The sequence below is a fragment of the Semicossyphus pulcher genome, unplaced genomic scaffold, assembly GCF_022749685.1.
Source record: "Semicossyphus pulcher isolate SPU_LCO1_2020_fin unplaced genomic scaffold, fSemPul1.0.p SCAF_23, whole genome shotgun sequence".
NCBI classification, from domain to species: Eukaryota; Metazoa; Chordata; class Actinopteri; order Labriformes; family Labridae; genus Semicossyphus; species Semicossyphus pulcher.
In genome coordinates this window covers 11,566,049-11,587,914 of record NW_027211697.1, presented here as the reverse complement: position 1 = coordinate 11,587,914, position 21,866 = coordinate 11,566,049, and the positions used below count along the sequence as shown (strand labels likewise).

The window sequence follows — 21,866 nt, the reverse complement described above, 5'->3', positions numbered from 1 at the left end:
CAGCATGGTCCTTTGAGTGGTCGGAATAACACCGTTTATTGTTGCTGCAATAGTTTTCCATGTCAGGTTTTTTTGTTGTCTAGTTTTGTTTTCCAAGAAAAATGCCTTTAAAACTGTTGAATTCCTCCAACAGACAAACATTTTCTGCTGGGGTAAACGGTGAGCGGTTAGATGCGGTTACTCGGTCGGCCATTTTTTTTTATTTTGAAAAAAGTCTTAATTTACCCAGAATTCAGTGCGTCGTAGTTCTGCTTAAAATGGTGAAGAACTAAACTGCTTTGTGAAACAGATGAATTTAGACGTCTGACTATTTGTTATATCTAAGCCTTAGTCAAAGTCTATCTTTGTGAAACCGGCCCCTGATTGTAGAAGTTAATGCTTTAGCCCAAAATGTAATTTATGAAGAGTATCTGAGATTTGTTATTTCTCTGCCAGTCGATGATGAAGACAAAGCGCAGCACGGTGGAAGGATACTTCCTGGCTGGAAAAAGCATGACCTGGTGGCCGGTGAGTCAAACACTTTACAGTAGTGGCTAAAACTTCAGTTTGACTACAATTTCTAATCCCTTTATATTTCATGTCTCTGCAGTTCAAAGTGAAACACTGGGTTCATCCTCATTCTGACTCTTTTATCTATATTTAGGTGGGCGCCTCGCTGTTTGCCAGTAACATTGGCAGTGGACATTTCATCGGCCTGGCAGGGTCAGGAGCTGCTGCAGGAATTGGGGCGATTGTATATGAGTGGAATGTAAGCAATTGTACACCTTTTTTTTTTTTGCTGTGAAGACGTGCTGATGTAAAAACAAGTTTGGTATGTTGAACAAAGTCTCTTTTCAGGCCATGGTGATGGTGGTGCTGCTGGGATGGCTCTTCCTGCCCATTTACATCGCCGCTGGGGTGAAGCTTACACACATGTACGATCACACGTGTGCACGTGCATGGTTCTGTTCATTTCTTTAAATCTTTTTTTATTCTCCAGGTTACGACCATGCCAGAATATTTGCAGAAGCGGTACGGCGGCAGAAGAACACAATTATTTATAACTGTCCTGTCCTTATTTATCTACATCTTCACAAAGATATCGGTATGACACAAACCTGCTATCACTCTCTACGCCGTGTTAAGATAAATAAGTCTGCTTGTGCATGCTTTGAAATGTGGCATCAGCACCATATGTGTCCCATTGTGTGTTTTCCTGGGTAGGTGGACATGTATGCAGGTGCACTGTTCATTCAGCTGGCTTTAAAATGGAACATCTACCTGGCTGTGATCTTGCTGCTGTCAATCACTGCTCTCTACACTGTAGCAGGTGACCTCTCTCCTTCCCTCGCCATTTAAAAAGCCTTCTCTGTAGCTTAGAGATAGGAGAGCTGTGTGTTATTCTTGACTCTTGTTGTTTCCCAGGTGGCCTGGCTGCAGTTATCTACACAGATGCTGCTCAAATGGTCATCATGCTGGCAGGATCTTTCACCCTCATGGGCTTCAGTAAGTCAAATCCGACTTCTGAACATGACATCCTTCCATGTTCCTTTTTTTCTCACCCTGATGTCCCTTGTTAAGGCTTTGCGGAGGTTGGAGGCTGGAATGCTATGATTGAGGGATACTTTAAAGCCATCCCTTCGATCCGTGTGCCAAACTCGACCTGCGGCATCCCTCGAGAAGACTCCTTCCACATATTCAGAGACCCAGTGACCTCTGACATGCCTTGGCCTGGGATGCTCATCGGCATGACCATTCCCTCATTGTGGTACTGGTGTTCTGATCAGGTGATATGGAAAAAAAAAATCTGGTTAGCAGAAGTTCAGCTTAGGCAAGCATGGTCAGAAAAGTACAAAGTTCTATCCTTAGCCAGTTAAAGGGCCAGTTCGCTGATTTTCAACCTCAGTCCTGTCATGCCATTACGGGGAGCTAATGCCATTATGGTTGGGAAAAAAATGCAATTTTGCTCTGTGCCTTTGGAGGACGCTATCCGCCTCTCCAATGGGCCCTGGAAATCCTCCATGCGGAGGCCAGGGAGCTCGCTAAACTACACTTCCTCAATCTAGGACGCCCGCCTCTGATGTCATGTCTCGTTCAAAATCGTCAGGTTTCAAATGTAGACTGCAGACCTGATTTTTTAGACGATCCACCGGTATATTCTCATCATTTTTCTGATTCTGTTCCGCTCTGAGCCGTTACCTGCAGCGAAACGATAGTATTTCACTCCAGCGTCTCTCGCTGGGCCGTTCCTTTTAGAGGGAGGGGCGCAATACACGCTGGGTGTTGTAGGAATGTAGAATGGGAGAAACCACGAGCTGTTTGTACAACTTTCTCCACAGCTATGGCGCCAATTTCAAATATCATTGCTTCTACTGATTACAGAGAACACCAGCTTTGACTGACAGTGGCTTTTTCCAGGGACGAGCTGCTCCTTTAAATGCTAAAACTACTTTTTTTAGGTTGCCCTTGTTACTATTTATCAGTAACAAGGTAGCCATGCTGTAGAGCATACCTGGATTTATTTTCTACTCTAATGGGACCATGATTTAAGATAATAAGCATCATGCTGTATTGAAGACGATTGAGAACATATATTTTTGGGAAAGTGTTAACTGGGCACTTTAATCAAGTGTATGTACTGTCTTTATAACATGGACTTTTATACAATTTGACTTTTTTTTGCACTAATGGCCATTAGAAAGAATGCAGGCACCTTCACATTGGCTTAATGTAGCCTGTGTAAATGTATTATTTACACTATCATATACAATCTAGATTACACTATCAGAATGATCGTCAGCAATTAACCGTGGGACACCTTGTGCTTGTCTTCTCAGTCGCTAATTTGCGTTTGTGAAACCTTTACCTTTGACCCCGAGTGATAGCAAAATGTACACGAGATCTTTATCCATTCTGATTCACATTACAGTTTTTCTTGATTGCTTTGACCTGCTTAAAGAAACTGGGATCCAGAGCACAAGACACCTCTTGCTTCTCATTGGATTGACACATTTTCCCTTTTGCAGAACAGTTAACACAGATGTCATTCAAGCAGTCCAAACTCCATTGTTTTAGCTATGCTAACCAAACAGAAACCATCTGTTCCTAACTATTCGAAACTACCTACATCAGTATGAAATCACTGAAGCACCTGTTTGACACTCCTTCACACAAATCTTCAATCAGTCTGCGGGCCTTCAAAGGTGCAGCGTCTGTGTTGTTCTTTGCCAACAAGGATGGAAGATGAGACTGAGTATCAATAGTTTCTTATACTCTGCAGTAATAGATTTTTATACTTTACTGTAATAGATTATATTTTGGTTTACATGTATTTTGTGTAATATTTACAGTATTTCAGTTTTCAGCCACAGTTTGAAAAAAAGAATCAATAAAATTTGCATCAAAGCATTTCTGATTCTGGATCCAATTCTTCGCAAGAAGGCAAATTTGACAACAAATGGCACTGGCATGACAGCTACGTACAGTAATAGGCCACAATGACAAGCAATGGTGCACTGATTCGCACTGAGTGCTGTATTTTGTATTTTGTTGTCCACTGTGTAATGGTTGATTGGAAGAGCTCATACGCTTGTTTGCAAGTTGTGTTGTTTGAAGGCAAAATTAGCTTTTGTTGCATGTTTTAAATGTTTTGGCACGGTTAGAGCCTTCTGCAAACAAAATGTGTCATTTCGACCACTGCCGCTGTTTCGGCCTGTGTGTTAACTGTTTTGAAAATGTGGAGTTTGAGTTGACTGCTGCATCAAAGCAATCAAGAAAAACTGTAATTAGGCCGCTACTTAGATGTACTTATGTTCTGCTGCATTTACAAATGACTCATTAACCAGCGGCTTGTGGGAGGTTCATCTTCGGCTGTGATTCCCTGCAGGTGATCGTGCAGCGATCTTTGGCAGCAAAGAACCTGACTCATGCGAAAGGCGGCTCACTGATGGCTGCTTATCTCAAGGTTCTGCCTTTCTTTGTCATCATGCTGCCTGGCATGATCAGCAGGATACTTTACACAGGTATGAGAGTATGTTTTATACGATCAAGCCCATAGAAGGGAGATATTAACAACCATCATAACAGTACTTCATGTAGACTTCAGTACAGAGCAGACTGGTTTCATTAAGGTTAAGGTCTGTGTGTTGAGGGTTTTATAATGTTATATTAAGATGTGTGTTTTAATTGCTTCCTGTAGATGATGTTGCGTGCGCCGACCCCGAGCTGTGTAAACAGATTTGTGGCAACTCAGCTGGTTGTTCAGACACAGCCTACGCCAGGCTGGTGATAGAGCTGCTGCCTGCAGGTGAGAGGCTGTTCCCTTTTTCCACCTCCTCTTTGACTGTATTGACTGTACTTACAGGACAATGGCATCTTTTGTGGTGATCTCTGTGTGTGTTTCCTTCCCAGGGCTGCGAGGTTTGATGATGGCGGTAATGATTGCTGCCCTCATGTCCTCTCTGACCTCCATTTTCAACAGCTCCAGCACCATTTTCACCATGGATCTATGGAAGACTTTGAGATCCAGCGCCTCAGAGTGGGAACTTATGATTGTGGGAAGGTATGTTATCTCTATTAACAAATTCTGCATAGAAATGTAGAATCTGTAGGCAGAGACGTGGATTATAGGGATGGCTATCAGGTAATCAGGTATCAGCAGGCTGCAGGAAAAACAGTCTGTGTGGAGAGCAAAAGCAGGCGGAACGTAATCCGCTGTAATAACGTCCCGGCGCCCATCAGCGGCTATCTGATGGTGCTTTCGCTTCTTATTAATCTCTATAAACAGACATCTGCAGCTAACAATCCGCTCTAGATCACGAAGGCCGCTCAGCGTTCAGATTTCCCAACTTCCTTGAATGCATCAGAAATGATCGAGCTCAAGAGTCGAGTTGCATCTTGGACTGATCACCGGTCACTCACAGGGCTGACACATAGAGACAGACACGTTCACATTCACACCTACGGATCACCAGTGAACCTAAGGAGCATGTCTTTGGACTGTGGGAGGAAGCCGGAGCACAGGGAGAACATCAAACTCCCTGTGTCGGAAAGGGGGATTCAAACCAGGAACCTTCTAGCTGTGAGGTGACAGCTCTAACCACTGCACCACTGTGCAGACCTTTTTATGTTTAATTGTTTTATATGAACAGAACAAATGAGGGCTCGGACATTACAGCGCAATCAGTGACAAGAAACAACAAACAACCACATGGTGCTGATAACAGCTGGGGCGTATGACTTCTGCGTCCTGCGTGAACTTCATTTAACAGGGTGTCCCATACTTGAAGCCACGTTTCCATATTACTGTAGTGTGCTAGCTTCTTTTTCACAGCACTGCCTGATGTAATTTGTTGTATTTTTGTCCTTAAAGCTGCTGTGAGGAACTTCCTCTTTGTGTTGATTTTGGCGCCCCCTGTGGACAAAGCCGTACCTCTTATCTCTTTGCTGATTTTGTCCTGTGCATGCTTGAATGGTGGTTTTTAACAAAAACATCTCATTCTGCTTTCTTTAACAGTCATATGTATCACTCACTTTAAACTTTTGCCCTGTAAAATGTAAACAAAGGCAGCGTGCAGTTAATCGCTTCATCTGACACCTGACTTCTTTTTCCTTCAGGCTTTCTTTCGAAACAACAAACCATGTTTTGCTTTCCCCCGCAGGGTGTTCATACTGGTGTTGGTGGTGGTGTCTGTGCTGTGGATTCCTGTCGTCCAGGCCAGTCAGGGTGGGCAGCTTTTCATCTACATCCAGTCCATCAGTACCTACCTCCAGCCTCCTGTCTCCATCATCTTCGTAATGGGCTGCTTCTGGAGGAGGACCAACGAGAAGGTTTTCAAATTGATCAAGTCACTTTAATCGTGATTATTCCATCAGATAATAGAAATGAATACTCTCCTCTCCCTCCCTCTTTCAGGGTGCATTCTGGGGCCTTACTATCGGCCTGTTGGTGGGCTGCACCCGCATGTTGCTGGACTTTGTTTACCCTGCGCCCCTCTGCTATGAGGAGGATGATAGACCTGGAGTGGTGAAATATGTCCATTTCCTCTACTTCTCCACGATGTTGTCCTTCCTCACCCTTTTCGTGGTGGTTGTTGTCAGTCTGGCTACAGAGGAACCCAAACCGGAACAGGTGAGGGCATTTAATCAGAAGTATTGTCCTCTTTACTTCACCACCTTTAACAGCTAATATTTTAAAATATATGAAGACCTTTTTTACAAAGGTGTTTCTTTGTAAGCTCACAGATGGCGTGTGATGTCTTATTTTGTTTTACAGATTAGTCGCCTCACCTGGTTCACACGGTTTGACACGGTGCAGCCGAAAGAGGAGGTCTTTTCAGTGGAGCAGCATACAGAACGCACAGAGGCGATTACTCTTCAGGAAAATGAGACGGGTGTCAAAGAAAAAGAGGAGGAGAGCACCAATGGAGGAGCATCTCATCACAGGAAAGGTGGGTCCTGTTTGCTGCTCCACTTTTACATCCGAACATTTATCATACTCGCTTCTGAACACACCCCCCCCCCTCCAGACTCCTCATCCTCCACGTCCAGCGAGCAGAGCCAGTCCAGGCTGATGTGCGCCCTCTACTGGCTGTGTGGGATGGAGAGAAGGAAGAAGGACGATGAGAACACCGTTAAGCCTCTCGTACCTGAACAGACTATCAACTCTCTGGAGGAAGATCCACGTCTGCGACGCATCGTCAACATCAACCTCCTCTTTTGTCTCATTGTTTTTGCCTTTATAATGGGCTACTGGGCTTGACGGGCAGGTTATGACACACTTGGTGTATGTGGTGTGTAAAGTTGTCGTGTACAGATTTTAATACATTTTTATTTTTCACTTTGTTCTTGTTTTGCCTCTGAAACTGACACAGTAAAAATATACATAACCAGACGGTTATATCATTTATTTTGCAGCAGACACTTGTTGCCATGTTTTACTGCAAACTGAATGAGATGAAAAAGGTGACTTATTTGTGGGAGGATTCTACAATATTGATGCGTAAAGTCTTTCTTAATACCGGCGACCAACATTAAAAGCTTAAAGATATAATGTTGAAGATTTTCATTTAAATAAATGTCTGTTATGTCACTATCTATCGCCGAATGAGGTAACACAATGGTGATTGAGCCTATGGCCCACTGATGAAAGCCTTTACATTTGCAGTATTACAGACTGGCTGTCTGTGGCGCCCAGTTAGTGACACGTTTCCCATCAGCCAGCAGTGGTTGGTCTGCCAGAGAGGGTAGGTGGAGCTAAGCGGCTGATTTTCCGCTCTCTGCAAGTGTTGCGAGTAAACAGTAATCTACTATGGCTGAACAAACAAAGAAAAGATGGATGACTACAGATACAACTTCAACAAGAAGTGAAAATCCAAAGAAGAAGAAACAAACTCGACGCTCAGATGAAGCAAACAGTCTGAAAAGGAAAGCGACCGTCAGCCAGGAAAATCAAGAGTTACAACCGGAGCCAACCGTGGACGTCACACATGCAACACTGTCTGGATATCTGGGAAGTGTGCTCCCGCAATTACGGTTTATCGCCACAGGTGGCGCCAAAGAGAACGAAACTGAGATCTTCGAGATTATCACCAAAAGCAGTCGCTAAATATTTTAACGCTCATGCTTACAGAGTGTTTTGTTAATAATAACCCCCGCCAAAAAAACCTAACTAAAAAAGACGATTCTTTGTATCCATGGTTGTTTGAGGAATTTTGACCAAGCAACAAATTACGGATGGAAAAAAAGCTGACAACACTGTAAAATATTGAACAATCTTTAATTATTAAGAGTAATGATGCATTGTATGATGCATTATGTGCAGAGAAGCCAACATAAAAATGCTGAGAAGAAATTATAAAACACAATCAAAGAGCTGAAAACTACGGAAGCCCTTAGCAGACATGCATCCATACATTTTATGTACTCCATTTTGCCATGATAACAAGTTATTTCTGGTTGTTTTCTTGATATCTCAACTCATTTTTCTCCTTTTGTCAGGGAAACAAAGCTGGTTTTCCCATTATAACGGATTCATTTGGCCCATTTTCTTGTGCTAATCATTTTTGATAACAGCAATCTAGAAAACAAAACAGGCTGGTCATTTTGACATTACAGAGCAGGACATGCCATGCTGCCATCGCCCACACTAATGAGGTAAGTTCAGCTTGTTTCTATGTCTGTTTTGTGCTTTTACAACTCAGCTGGGGATACGAGTCGTGATCATCTGACATTAAAGTGTTGCAGCGCTGTTATCTCGTGATAAATAAGTCGAGATCACAAGAAAACGACCGTTATCACAGGAAAACTGCGTAAATAAAATGTATAGATGCATGTCCGCTAAGGGCTTCCGTAGCAAACACCCAAACAGGGTGAGGATCGCCAGCTGTAGCAAAAATAAAACACAAAGAAGAACTTAACTACTTGGCTGTATTTGGTCGCAGCTTTGAGCTCGAGTGGGAGTGATCATTTACAAGATAAAAGCACTTATCAAAATCAATTTGTTAGAAAAACAAAAATCCCTTTTGATGATGAAAGCTAACCTTTGAGCCGCTTCAGGTCGTTTGAAATCAAATAAAATTCAGATAGAAAACAAATAAATTGTACCCCACTGGATCACTAGAAGGAGAACTACCTGAAATACCAAAAATGACAGCGTATGTGCTGTGGAGCGGACGCCACTGGAAGACAACTGCATTTTTATATTGCACTCTTTACCAAATATTTGGTCGTTAACATCCATAATAGAACCAGAGCAGCTCTTAATTTGAACTTAATTTCCTTTGGCCCACATGCATTTCTTTGGTCCTGTACGTTTGTGTGTTTATTGCTGTGCTGATGTGTGTGTGGCAACTATTGAAAAGCCCTTCACAGCTGACAAATCAGGAAAAATAATAAGGAAAAGGCCTGAAATTGATTCTGTGTCATGATAAATAGATCAGCAGTGGCCGGCTAACACTCAAATGACTCAACACCACTGAGCTGCTGGATAAAAAAGGTGTTTGGTTTAACTTTTCTGCCCTTAAACACATTCATAGCTTTGAACCTTTAAGATATTTTATACTCTTTGTGTTCAGCTGCTCTGTGTTCAGTTACATATTTAAGTCAAATCAGTCCTGACGCTTGCGAGGCTCTGCAGTCCAATCTTTAAAACAGCCGGCAGTATTAGAACAACGAACGTTTGATATGACGTCTAATCGCTGGAGAGGAGGCATTGTGTGAGTGCAGCGTGAAAAGCTGGAGTTACCTCTCTGATATTTGATTCTTAATATTCAAATCTATTAACGTGGACCGGCTGTGTGAAGAAGGATTTCTATGATCCCTCTTCTTCTCACAGCGCGGTGCTTTGTGTCTGGATCTGAGGGTCTGGGGGCGGGGTTGGTGTGGTGGTGGGTGTGGTGGCGGCGGCGGCGGCGGCAGCAGCAGCGGCGGCGGGCTCTTGACCAGCAGAGCTCTCTTCTTGTTGGTCCACTATCACCGCAGGGATGGTGGCTCGACCAATCCCCTTTAGAAACAGGCCTCCGTCTGTGCAGGACAGTTAGGGGGGACAGGTCAGCAAAACAAATCAGTTTAGAGAACGACACACACTGCTGAGCGCACACGCCGCCTTTACACACTCAGTAAGACACCAAGGATTGATCTTTGCACTGAACCTAGCCAATACTGAAAATATAATTCCACTTAAGTAACATTTTAAAAGGTGGAGGCAGTTACTGAAGAGTATCCTTGGTGTGTTAACCCGTTAATGCGACACAGTTTCTTCACAGACCTGTTCAAGAAGTGCACACACAGACGAACTGTTGCTTTAAAGTCTGGTTAGGGGAATGTTAGTCATCACAGAAAACTGTTAGCAGGCAAAAGCCGTCCGACCTCAGCACCGGGGGAGGGTGTGGGAATCACATGCATGTTAGTTTTGTTGCAGCAGGGTTAAAACACAGGACAAATGCATACTAATATACATGAATACATGTATACAGTTAAAGCCGACAACAACACACGAAAAAAGGAGCAGTCTTCTGCATCCTCCGTATCCCCGCACACACACACATGCAGTGGACACAGAAGCAAGGCCAGAAGGCATCAGCCAATCAGATCCTTACCATTACCTGCCTTGCAAAGCTCATCTTACAGGCAGGCCGGCAGTTCAGACATCTGCAATATTTACACATTTCCTGTCATGCATCAGATCACCAAATTACGTGTGAGGCTCTATGACACAGTGAAACCAAAAGCCAGAGAGCTACTTAAAGCAACGCCCTGAGAGGAAGCAGAAATCACTTAATGCTGACTATCAGCAGACGAGCAGCGAGACATTTCAGTCTTTTTGACGCCTACACAAACAACTACTTTACCACTAAAGATTTTTTACGTTATGTGCATTACATCAAGAATTATTACATCAGTTATTTACTGCATAAACAATCCACTCCTTTAGTAAACAAGGGCTGTATTTAAGTGTAATTCTGAGCTTCTTGTATGAGCACACCGTTTTATTCAGACTTTAGACTCCACTATATTTGTTACTTTGCAGATTCAGATTAATAATACAAAATAAGATACATTCTGATGTGCTATTATATATTAAGATATGATAATTTCCCTGAGGGGAAATTAAACGTATTGCAGTTTATATAAATTACAGTTAGCCTCAAATTTATCAGCTGCAACATTCAAGCAATTCAATTGACAAAAGGGCAAATCTGCATCTTGTGCTTTTATTTTTAATTAATTAAATTAAGAGACCACTCCAAATGTTCCTTAAATCAGCACGTCTCTCTCTCTGTCATGGCCAGCCCAATTCAGATGTGACCCCCATTGAACACCTCCTGAATGTGATCAAGAGGAAGATGAATGTTTACAAGTCATCGAACAAAGCCGAGCTGCACCAAGAGTGGCCTAACGTCACCTGGCAGCGATGTGATAGTCTTCAAAGACGCGTGAAAGCTGTAATTAAAAACCAGGTTTGATCCACTAAACATAGATTTGTGAACTCTTCCTGAGTTAAACATTAGTATTCTGTTGTTTAAAGATGAACATGAACTTGTTTTCGAGCCCTTTTGTTCTCTTAACTAGTCGTTATGTTCTGCAAGTAAAAGACCTACATGAGAATATTTTATTTGGAAATGGTGAGAAATGTTCACAATAAAACACAAACCTATAAATAGAAGAACATATTTTTGCAGTGGTCTCTTAATTGTTTCCGGAGGTTTACATTTATTAAATATAAACTTAATATGTCCTCAATATTTTAGTACACTTTAAGCTTAGTATGAATGAAGGACTTTAACTTGTAACAGAGAATATCAATCACAACTTTTCCTGTGGTGAGAGCTGTAAGTTACTTCCTTCACAACTGTCAGAGGGAAATATGTATATTGCATTTTTCCTCACCTACATTTATTTTACAGCTTTCATCACTAACTACTTGCAGATTACAATTTTACATTTTAAAAACGAGATGATAAAACATTACAAACTGCTATAAGTTAAACAACTCAACAGCACATAAAGCTACAGCACTAAATTAAGCTTTAACTTTGATGATCTAAAACCGTGGTTGGGGACCCGATGCTGCGCTTTTATTTTGAAGGAGATGGGTTTCCTGTGATGTGCATGCAGTAGTATTGTGGTTTATTCACACTTGTATCCACTGGTTGGGTAATCACAGCAACAGTTACATTTACAGTCTTCAAACTTGATGAGTCCTACAGAGGTTACATTTATGTTGCATGTGTTTAGTGTATTCCTGTTGAAAAATGGGAACATTTTCCTCTAATGCACTGCCACCTGCTTGCGTTGCGTTGTGACATTGACTTACTGTGATGTTTCGTTCCATCTCAGGTCCAAACTGCACCATTTTTAATTTAATAAATTTGAGTGGTTGAAAGATTTCAGATATTGGGTCGCAATTTGTCATTAAGGAGGTGAGAGCAGTTGAGATTTTCTTTAGTAGGATTTTTGAATACACGCTTTGAACTCATCAGATTTTTTGGCAGTAGCTTTTAGTTAATAAATGATGTGAATATTTCTTCCACAGGTGACTTCAGAAGTTACCAGATCAAAGATCCACACAAAGTAAACTGAAATGTTACTAATCTAATCTAATCTAAAAGTAGAGTTAGCTTTTATACATTGCTCGAACAATTATTTCTGTGCACTATTTTTTAATAAATGTATTTATATAAAGAACAGGATGTGTTACATAGTGGAAACAGACTTTTTACCTGTTATAATCTTGGAGGCGGAGCCTAAGATGCCATTACCGTCCTCATTGGCTGCAGGTTGTGGAGGCGGCGGCATGCTGGGTCGGGGCCGTGGCTTGGGAGCCGGCCTAGAGGGGCGAGGCAGCGACCCGGAGTGGTGGAAAGACAGCGTGTTGGAGTGCGGTCCATCGTGAGGCGGAGTGTCCGGAGGGGTGGGAGTGCTCGGGGGAGAGGGCTCCGACTCCCCCTGCGCCTGCTGGGCTTGAGGAGGCTGCGGGGGTGGGTGGCTCGGCGCGTGGATGATGCTGTCTTTGCTGGGGTGCCGTCGGGGGGTGATAGGTGGGTAATGAAGGGAGCCGGGTGTCTGGGTGTTAGTGGGCTGGGAGGCGAAGGGGCTTGCCTGTTTGGGCGGGGCGGGGGCCTGCTTCTTGGTGCCTTTAGAGGAAACAGAATTAGAAGAAGAGGAAGAAGAAGAAGAAGGTGTACTTTATGAAATTCTATATTTAACTCTTATTATTACAAACATGCTACACACACATAAGCACGATATACACACATGCACGAACAGGATGGAGAGATGTCAGAGTCAGGAGGCTGCACACAACTAGTCCCAATTTCCATGCTTGGTCCGTACCAGGACTTGAGCAACCGTCTACCCCAATTATTACATGACATCAATCATGCAAATAAATAAATAACCACTATAGGAATGTAAATTCTCTTACCTCTGCGAACCATGTGTGGACTAGGCCCTCTGGATCCACCCTGGGCGTGAGGGGTTCCTACCGAAAGAAGGACTGAACCATTCCTCTGGGGAGGAGGGGTGGACATCATCTCACGGGCTGGGCTGTGGAAATACAAAGAATCCAAATCTTACTCCATCAACACGTCATCTGTACTTTCCGTTTGAAAGGTAAGTTGTTGATCATTAGGCGAAATCATGCGTACGACATGAAACAAACATTCAGAAGCTAATCATCACGTTAAATGAAGGTTATAACACAGGGAACATTTTCATGAAAACAATATAACAAGAAGTCCGGAGAAGAGGATGCAAAATCAGAAGTTTGTGCAGTATTGTGTTACATGCATAATCAGACATCGCCACAAATTAGTCACTTAAGACTGCAACGCTCGCAGCAGGCAGGGAGGAGGCAGGAGAGTATATTTTCATCACAACAAGCAGGAGGGAGGAAAACAAAAGCATCACATTCTTCATTTGTTAAAATGAGCCAGATTTAAAGCTGTGGACGTTGTAGACATGGTTATGATTTTTGTATTTCATGACGTCCGATGTGGGAACAGTGAACGAACTCGAGGACCAATCAAACACATGACAAACACAAAAGGGCAGGTGAGCTCCTGATTGGCTGATTGGCTGCGAGCAGGCGGTGGAGAATTGTTGCTACCTCTGCTCGCTCCTCCTTACCTGCTCTCCTCTGCGCTGAGCTGCATTACAACCTGAGGTTTCACTGTGGCTACCTGGACCCCACCACCCAGACCACCACCACCAACGCCAACACCTCCACCACCACCACTCAGGCCAGGCTGCTCGGCCCCTGTAGCCAGGGACAGGACCGGGGGCTGGGGCTCAGACGGGGAAGCACACCAGGCTTCCAGAGGAGGCAGTGGGGGTTGGAAGATGGGTGAAGTTAGGTGTGGTTGCTTTCTAATAACAGTGTTGACTCTACGTGGAGTGGGCTCCGGCTGTTTGTTAACAGGGCTAGGGAGGGGGGGAGAGGGGAGAGAGTTCAGGAGGGCAATCCAAACGCCTTCAGACAGATGAAAGAGCAAGAGACCGAGACAGACAGAGAGAAGAAGAACAAGACGCCACTTCCTGACTTCAGGTTCAGAAAGAACCCAAAAAGGACATAAAACCACATGACAGTGACCTTTCAAATAGAACTTCTCTGTGCGACATCTCTGCAGACACAAAAGAAACAGATGCCACACCATACGAACATAATGCAACACAGGAAGCCCACACAAAACATAAAACCAGCAACCTACACAGTAACCTAGGCTTTAATTGGAAACAAAGAGATAACACAAGAGTACACAAGAGTGACATGAGAAACATAGCTGTAGACAAAAATGGTTTCCCAATGACAGTTTCAAACGTTTATAGCGGTTTGTGTTTCATTAAAAATGTCTAAAAGCGTGTTCAGTACCAACCTTGAGGAAAACATAACTAATTAGCTTGTGCTGAAATCATTGAAACATAACAGAAAAGTGGTGTAACAATAGAACATAATTCCCTTCTTTTACTTATCAGTGACTGAATTCATGGGAGCTACAAGGGACTAAGGCACAGCTTTGAAGTCTGGACTGGGCAGATCTTCAGTGGGCGTTTCAGTGACTGTGATGGACTCATTAGCCACTACATAGAGGGCGGACACGGCCGGGCCCCGAGACTCCTGCCTGCCCAGAGTCTTGGGACGAGACGGGAGGGTGAGCGGCAGGCTGAGGCTGAGGTTGGGGCGAGACAGGTACCTGTCTTTACGGGGGGTGTGACTGTCCCCGTCCTGCCCGACCAGGCTGCCGGGGCGTTTCCTCTCCAGGCCGGGTTCAGGGTCTGGGGTGGCGGGATGGGTAGGCATGGCGAACATGCCCGAAACGTTGAAGTCCACCTCTGAAGGGAAGAAGGTTGAGAGCAAATAGAGAAGACACTCATTGATAAGATGATATTAAAGAAGTGAACATCAAGTGTTTAACCTTGTAAACATCTCCATGTGGTGTTCTTCATGTGCTACAAGACATATCAGGGACAACATCAGCAGTCATCTCCATGGCTGGGCCTGTCTGCTTTTAAACTGCAGTGTACCAAGGACAGGCTGAACAACACGTTTTCAGATTTGCAGGTTTGAGACGTCACAAACCTAAGAAGCCAATCCCGTTAATGGACGGGTGACGCTATGCGTATCATTATATGTAACCTATGGCAACCACTTCGGCGATGTACGAGCCAGCTGTAACCGTCATCGTAATTTTTAACTAACGTTAACGTTACTACTACTGATGACTACATTTCAAGCTCGCTAAGTTTCAAGAAGTTGCCACTAAACGATGGCAGAGACGTGTTTTATTTTCACGACGGAGGGGGCGGTTGGAAATGTGCATAGTGGGCGGGGCCTATGCAGATTCAGGAATTTTTAATGAGGAAGAAGGAGGAGATGCTTTGGGAGGATTTTTAAAAGGTAATTAAACGTATTCTGCAGAAAAAATATAAAGACAATATATTCTTTCAAGCAGAGCCTTTTATATGTCTTAAAACATGGCTGGAGCTGCTCTTTAAATAAATGCATGTGGACTCATCAATTTAAAGTTTCTTAGGAGCAATTGGAACAACGTAGCTAATCCTCTGACTAAAGAGTCTACACACTAAACTTTAATTAAAAAACAACACACCTGTTAAACATCAACATGCTAGTATTGTCAGTTAGCGTATTATATATAAGATTTAAGTACTGTCTCAAAGAGCCGCTAGCAAGGCTGTATACGTTTTGTGTCGTTGGTTTGTTTCTAGCTGTAATATTTTGATCTGGCGGGCTAAGTTTCTCTTAACTTAGCTAAGCTATTTACACTCCTTTTTAACAAATAAAAAGTTCCTCTAAATGCCCTCTCATATCAGTTGGACTTGCATGGGCCTGTGAATGGGAAGTGTTGGTGTGACATACAAAGGGAGAGGAAGAGTACAAAGCAACAGAAAAGTTTGTAAAAAACATTTAGAAATGTCAAACATAAAGGTGGTTGAAAAATGTCCCACTAATAAACTCTTCTGTTGCTGCATTGGATATATTTAGTTAAAACACTACTTACATTTTAGGCAGTCATCCGGATTTATTACAGCAGCATTGTTCAAGGGACAATGCAAATACTTTGACTTGTAATGGGCAACACAGAGTAATAACTGCAAACACAACAAACAGATGTTTTACCTTCAGGGAAGAACCAATCAGCATGCTGGATAATCGGCTCAATGATGGCAACCACATGGACAGATGTAGCTGCTGCCATCTCTGCCAGCGTCCTGAACACAACCACAGACAGACAAGGACAGAGAGGAAGCTCTGTCAGCCTGAGCTTCACTTTGTTCTCGGAAAGTTAACTCAGAAGGACAGGGAGCACAGCTCTTACCCCTCGGCCTTTGCCCAGAGCAGGTTGGGCCCCAGGACTATGGCGATGTTGCTGGGGGTCATCTTGTTAACCTCACTGTCCTGAGCCAGTTTAGCCAGAAACTTCACCAGATACCTGAAACAGAGACTCCAGCTGCTTTAAAAACCTATAAGCAATTGTGTGCAACCGTTTTCATCAAAGGTTATCCGAGTGGAATTCTAGGCCAATTGTTCCCAAACTTTTGGTATCGTAAAAATCTATTTATTTAATTGTAACATTGCCTGAAATGAACTTATATATAACTAGTATATAACTGCTGAAAAACTGTTTCCAAGAGCTCAAACATCCATCCAAAACAAAAACACTGCAACTGTGAAAATAAACACTTGGATTTTGTAGTTTCTTGCATTGAAAAGGTTCTGGTGGACCAGTTGGCTTATGTTTGATTGGAAGTCTTAGGTCTAACTACAAGGTTTCAAATAAATAAATAATTAGCGACTGCTTTTAGTTTTAACCTTTAAGTTGTAACCTCGAAGATCTCAGTTTCATTCTCTTTGGCGCCACCTGTGGCGATAAATGGTAATTGCTGGAGCACACTTCCCAGATATGCAGACAGTGCTGCATGTGTGACGTCCACGGTTGGCTCCGGTTGTAACTCTTGATTTTCCTCGCCGACAATCGCTTTCCTTTTCAGACTGTTTGCTTCATCTGAGCGTCGAGTTTGTTTCTTTTTCTTTGGATTTTCACTTATTGTTGAAGTTGTATCTGTAGTCATCCATCTTTTCTTTGTCTGTTCAGCCATAGTAGATTACTGTTACTCGCAACACTTGCAGAGAGCTGAAAAGCAGCCGCTTAGCTCCGCCTACCCTCTCTGGCAGACCAACCACTGCTGGCTGATGGAAAACGCGTCACTAACTGGGCGCCGCTTGTGATTCTTTTCACCTAAGTCGCCAAGTAATATTGCAGATGCAAAGGCTTTCATCAGTGGGCCATAGGCTCAATCACCATTATGTTACTTCACTCTGCGATAGATAGATAGAGAGTTAACAGACATTTATTTACATGAAAATCTTTGGGATTATTACTTTAAAGCAAAGTGATCCTCGGTGTGGACATGAGTCATAGGCAGTTCGTAAATGGTTTTGTTTGTAGCACTTTTGAGAGGCCATTAAAAAAAGCTTCTTTTGTTCTCTTTTCTCTTCATCAATCGATCAATTTTTAGTAAGAGCGCCAAATAACAACAAAAGTTATCTCATGACCCAGCATTTATCCACCAATAAGCAGGCACTTGGGAACAGCGGCAACAGCAGAACTGGACTTGTTGGTAAACAACCATTTGCTGATCCGGCCAGTGTGACAGAGAGTCATCTTTGACCTTTCAGATATATGTTGAGACCACATGCTGGGTTAGCCAGGATGGGAAACCTCGCTCTAAGCAGAAGTGAGAGTTCTGGTGAGATGTCTAATCGGGTCGTGAATTGACTTCTGGTTAGCAAGACCAGATTCGCGGTGCTGTCGGAGGTGTGAAAGTACAGAAATAGAACAGAAACTAGAGTAGAGTTAAAGATGCTTTTACCTGAGGTTTGCTTTGTGAGTCTTCGGCAAACGGTCACATGTCACCCACAAGGACTGAAGCCTCTTGTCAGAGTCAGACACACTGAAACCACACACATAAATATCTACTTGTTACATCAGTAACAGAATATCTGAGGCAACCTCACAGCACACACTGCTTTAATGCACAGACTTTGTGTTATACAGGATATCAAAAGAGTCCTGTGTGTGTGTCTTCTTACTTGGAGGCCTGCAGCCACTCGTCGTACAAGCCAAAAGTCATTAGAGGTTCAGGAAGCTCCCTGAGGTAGGACTTCAGGGCTCCTGTGTATAAAGAGAAACGCTATGAGAAAATTATCTGCACCAGGTGGTTGAACTTTTTGCAGGTTCGTAGAAGAGGTTGTACCGGCGACAGCGTGGGGGTCAGAGTAGAACTCCTCGAGCTGCGAGGTGGAGCAGTCCAGCGCTGCTTTTAGCTTCTTCAGTTTAGAAGCTCCGGCAGCTATTCTGAAGAGACCCTGCGAGGAGATCGTACAGAAAACTGACTAATCATTTCGACAGGTACATGTGACTGGTTTCAATCCTGAAATTAAAGAAGTGATCCTGGGTTTGTGTCTGAGAAGAAGGAGATGTGGCTCTTTCAGGATGAGACCTACAGACAGTCGTGTTTCCTTTCGGACAAATGCCTTGAATTGTGCCTCATTGGTGAGTCGGGTATTCTGGTTAAATTTAAAGAGAGTAATAGCTAACATGATAATGGTTAACATACGCACACACATTGCTAAACCCTGCAATCCGAATGCTAACTAACCAAAAGTCAGCCACAGATGTTTCGAGACTGTATGGGCAACAACTCGTCTGCCATCATACCTCCTCCTTCATGCCGGTCTCCAGCAGCATCATGACGCAGGCCTCGATGGGCAGAGCGATCTCGCGGTTACTCCTCTTCAGGTGCTCCTCCAGAGCTGTCCCGAACGCCGGCTTCTCCATCCACGAGTCTAGGTAAGATCATCAGCCTTGTTACACTTATCCGAGTGTTTGACAGCATTTCTTTACTGTGTCTGACAACAATCTTAAAGGAGCAGTTCGCCCCTGGAAAAAGCCACAGTCAGTCAAAGCTGGTGTTCTCTGTAATCAATAGAAGCAATAATATTTTAAATTGGCGACACAGCTGTGGAGAAAGTTGTACAAACAGCTCGTGGTTTCACCCATTCTACATTCCTACAACACCCAGCATGCATTGCGCCCCTCCCTCTGAAAGGAACGGCCCAGCGTGAGACGCTTGAGTGAAATAGTACCGCTTCGCTGCAGGCAACGGCTCAGAGCGGTACAGAATCTGAAATATGACGAGAATATACCGGTGGATTGTTTAAAAAATCTTCAGGTCTGCAGTCGACATTTCAAATGTGACGATTTTGAACAAGACATGACATCGGAGGCGGGCGTCCTAGATTGAGGAAGTTTAGCGAGCTCTCTGGCCTCCACCAGATGACGCGTTTTACGTAGTCTGGCAGAAGTTTCCCAGGGCCCATTGGAGAAGCGGATAGCGTCCTCCAAAGGCACAGAGAGAAATTGCATTTTTTTCTACCATAATGGCATTAGCTCCACATGAGAGCATGATAGGACCGAGGTTGAAAATCGTAGAACTGGCCCTTTAAATAGTTCTTCAGTAAATGTGTCTGAATCTTTAAAATAGTTTTACCCAAAGAAACCAACTTACGAGAGGGATTCTTTTAAAGATTCTCTTTTCCATCCCACTGCTTTGCTTTCAGAGTGATACCTTCCTTATTTTACTGATCATGCAAATTAATTCACGTAAAAGCAGACAGGAAATATGATTAAATACATCCACGAAACCTGCTTTCTCCAGGAGTAATCTAGCTGGGTTTCTTTGTTCCAGAACCCCAACTGACGATTTTTACTAAAACATTAAGTTTACAAAACATCAGGTTGTTGCAGAAAGCTGATTGTAACCTGATGTGCACGTGATGGAACTCATGAAAGACGAATTGTGAGAAAAAACAGGCTCTGCTCCTCCTCATTACCTTCACTCTGCAGCGCTGCACAGCTGGCTTTTATAAAGGAAACAAAACCTTCTTATTATGAACACATTGTTAAGTTTTGAGGATGAAGTATGTAACTCCCTCTCCTAACGCAGTGGAGCTAAAGGTAGAAAACAATTCCACCTGTTAAATTGTAAAACCACTTGTGTTCAGTTTTAATTAAGCTTTTTTGCACTGTCAACTTAACAAGCCGTGACAAGCCATGTTTCTCACATCAAAGTACGCATAGTATGTTACCTTGCTGTATTTGGATGTTCGGTATAGCTGCCTCCAGAGCTGCCAGAGACCTCCTGTGGTACACCGCCTGGGCCTCTAATAACTGGGATACATTCACAAACACATAGGAAAGTTATATATACAAACCTCTGGCATACAGTGAAGCAGGCATTCAAACTGCCTAACCACATAATACTGTTGTTGTGGAATTTGCATCACATTTCCATTTCTAGTTCCAGATCATTTACACTAAAATTAAGTACACCCACCATGACATAATACCGCGCGTAATCTCCCTCTTTGGAAGCAAAGTTGTACAGGTCTGCAGAAAGCTGGTCCTGTGAGACGGGGAAAAATATATAAATCCATACATTGCAAACATTACGGCAACCTTGAACCCTCATTAAGCTGAAGATGAACTCCAGATGACAAAGCAACGACCTTTAATTATGGTCTTAATATTGTGCATGGCATGTTTGTCTCTGATCCACTCCTGGTACAAGGCTTCCTTTGTTCAGTCAGTTCATCAGATATGATCCTAACCTGATGAGGAGGCCCTGGCTGGAATGCACAGCTATTAGATTAAATGTGTCTTAATACCGTGGTTCTCAACTGGTGGGTCGGGACCCAAAAGTGGGTCGCAGATGTGTGCTTGGAAAAAAACAAAAACAGTTGTGGCAAAAAGTCGATGCTGCGCTTTTATTTTGAAGGACCTTTCCTTTGACGTGCTTGCAGCAGTATAGTCACACTCCATGTATTCACTGATTGGGTAATCCCAGCTACAGTTACATTCTTGAAACTTGATGAGGCCTACAGAAGCATACAAAAGCATATTTCTGTAGAGGGAATGTTTTTTCCCTTATGCACTGCCATCAGTTTGGTTGACTATTATTACCAGTTGAGAACCACTGTGAATAAATGCTGCATATGAAGCACACCTTCACTACACTGGTTGGTGAAGCATTGTATAGTAATAAAGCACATTTTTTGTCAATAAAAAGGTGCACTGTTAAAGGGATTTAAAAAAACCTACCTTGCATATTTCTACTTTGTTGAGCGCCTCCTCCATCTCGTCTTTGAGAGAATCAGCCTTAGCTGCCATAGCCTGGTTGTTGGACTTTGTTGCCTGGTACCATCTGGAAGAAATGATTCATATATTTCAAATAACTATAAAAAGTTGGCTAAGATTCATATAAGAAAGGCAAGATTTTCATGTAAATAAATGTCTGTTAAGTCACTATCTGTCACTGAATGAGGTAACACAATGGTGATTGAGCCTATGGCCCACTGATGAAAGCCTTCGCATTTGCAGTATTACAGACTGGCGACAAAAAAATCACAAGCAGCGCCCAGTTAGTGACGCGTTTTCCATCAGCCAGCAGTGGTTGGTCTGCCAGAGAGGGTAGGCGGAGCTAAGCGGCTGCTTTTCCGCTCTCTGCAAGTGTTGCGAGTAAACAGTAATCTACTATGGCTGAACAAACAAAGAAAAGATGGATGACTACAGATACAACTTCAACAAGAAGTGAAAATCCAAAGAAAAAGAAACAAACTCGGCGCTCAGATGAAGCAAACAGTCTGAAAAGGAAAGCGACCGTCAGCCAGGAAAATCAAGAGTTACAACCGGAGCCAACCGTGGACGTCACACATGCAGCACTGTCTGGATATCTGGGAAGTGTGCTCCTGCATTTACTGTTCATCGACATAGGTGGCGCCAAAGAGAACGAAACTGAGATCTTTG

General features: G+C 43.2%; 2 protein-coding genes across 7 annotated transcripts in view; one reads left to right on the top strand and one right to left on the bottom strand.

Moving 5' to 3' along the window:
- Nucleotides 1-477: 477 nt before the first annotated feature.
- On the top strand, nt 478-6,999 carry slc5a11 (solute carrier family 5 member 11). Of its 3 annotated transcripts, XM_069674393.1 has the most exons (15): nt 478-507; nt 644-748; nt 838-897; nt 980-1,084; nt 1,204-1,309; nt 1,405-1,485; nt 1,561-1,766; nt 3,866-4,001; nt 4,178-4,285; nt 4,390-4,540; nt 5,640-5,808; nt 5,894-6,109; nt 6,254-6,343; nt 6,395-6,428; nt 6,507-6,999. In XM_069674393.1, exons 1-15 carry the CDS (start codon nt 493-495, stop codon nt 6,737-6,739), a joined length of 1,815 nt encoding a protein of 604 aa, XP_069530494.1. In that variant the 5' UTR covers nt 478-492; the 3' UTR covers nt 6,740-6,999. The 3 variants fall into 3 exon arrangements, with proteins under 3 accessions (XP_069530494.1, XP_069530495.1, XP_069530493.1); XM_069674394.1 differs by lacking the exon at nt 6,395-6,428 and having other exon boundaries at nt 6,254-6,371; XM_069674392.1 differs by having other exon boundaries at nt 6,254-6,428.
- A 736-nt stretch (nt 7,000-7,735) lies between these two features.
- The window catches only part of arhgap17b (Rho GTPase activating protein 17b), a 32,091-nt gene continuing 17,960 nt past the window's right edge, over nt 7,736-21,866 (bottom strand). Inside the window, exons 7-21 of one of the 4 annotated variants that reach the window (XM_069674389.1) lie at nt 21,162-21,264; nt 20,398-20,466; nt 20,150-20,231; nt 18,720-18,847; nt 18,256-18,367; nt 18,092-18,173; nt 17,872-17,952; nt 16,317-16,430; nt 16,118-16,209; nt 14,673-14,811; nt 13,609-13,902; nt 12,905-13,026; nt 12,201-12,614; nt 10,077-10,128; nt 9,413-9,501 (exon numbers count right to left, since the gene is read on the bottom strand). In XM_069674389.1, the coding sequence (XP_069530490.1) occupies nt 10,121-10,128; nt 12,201-12,614; nt 12,905-13,026; nt 13,609-13,902; nt 14,673-14,811; nt 16,118-16,209; nt 16,317-16,430; nt 17,872-17,952; nt 18,092-18,173; nt 18,256-18,367; nt 18,720-18,847; nt 20,150-20,231; nt 20,398-20,466; nt 21,162-21,264 (1,840 nt within the window). In that variant the 3' untranslated portion in view covers nt 9,413-9,501; nt 10,077-10,120. Of the gene's footprint in view, nt 9,502-10,076; nt 10,129-12,200; nt 12,615-12,904; nt 13,027-13,608; nt 13,903-14,672; nt 14,812-16,117; nt 16,210-16,316; nt 16,431-17,871; nt 17,953-18,091; nt 18,174-18,255; nt 18,368-18,719; nt 18,848-20,149; nt 20,232-20,397; nt 20,467-21,161; nt 21,265-21,866 lie in introns of all 4 variants that reach the window. The other 3 variants (XM_069674390.1, XM_069674388.1, XM_069674391.1) reach the window with 3 other exon arrangements.

Excerpts from the sequence above, each read along its gene's own strand:
- slc5a11 (XM_069674392.1), top strand. Across the intron at positions 4,541-5,639 it reads GAACTTATGATTGTGGGAAG|GGTGTTCATACTGGTGTTGG; the intron begins GTATGTTATCTC and ends TTTCCCCCGCAG. Across the intron at positions 5,809-5,893 it reads GGAGGAGGACCAACGAGAAG|GGTGCATTCTGGGGCCTTAC; the intron begins GTTTTCAAATTG and ends TCCCTCTTTCAG.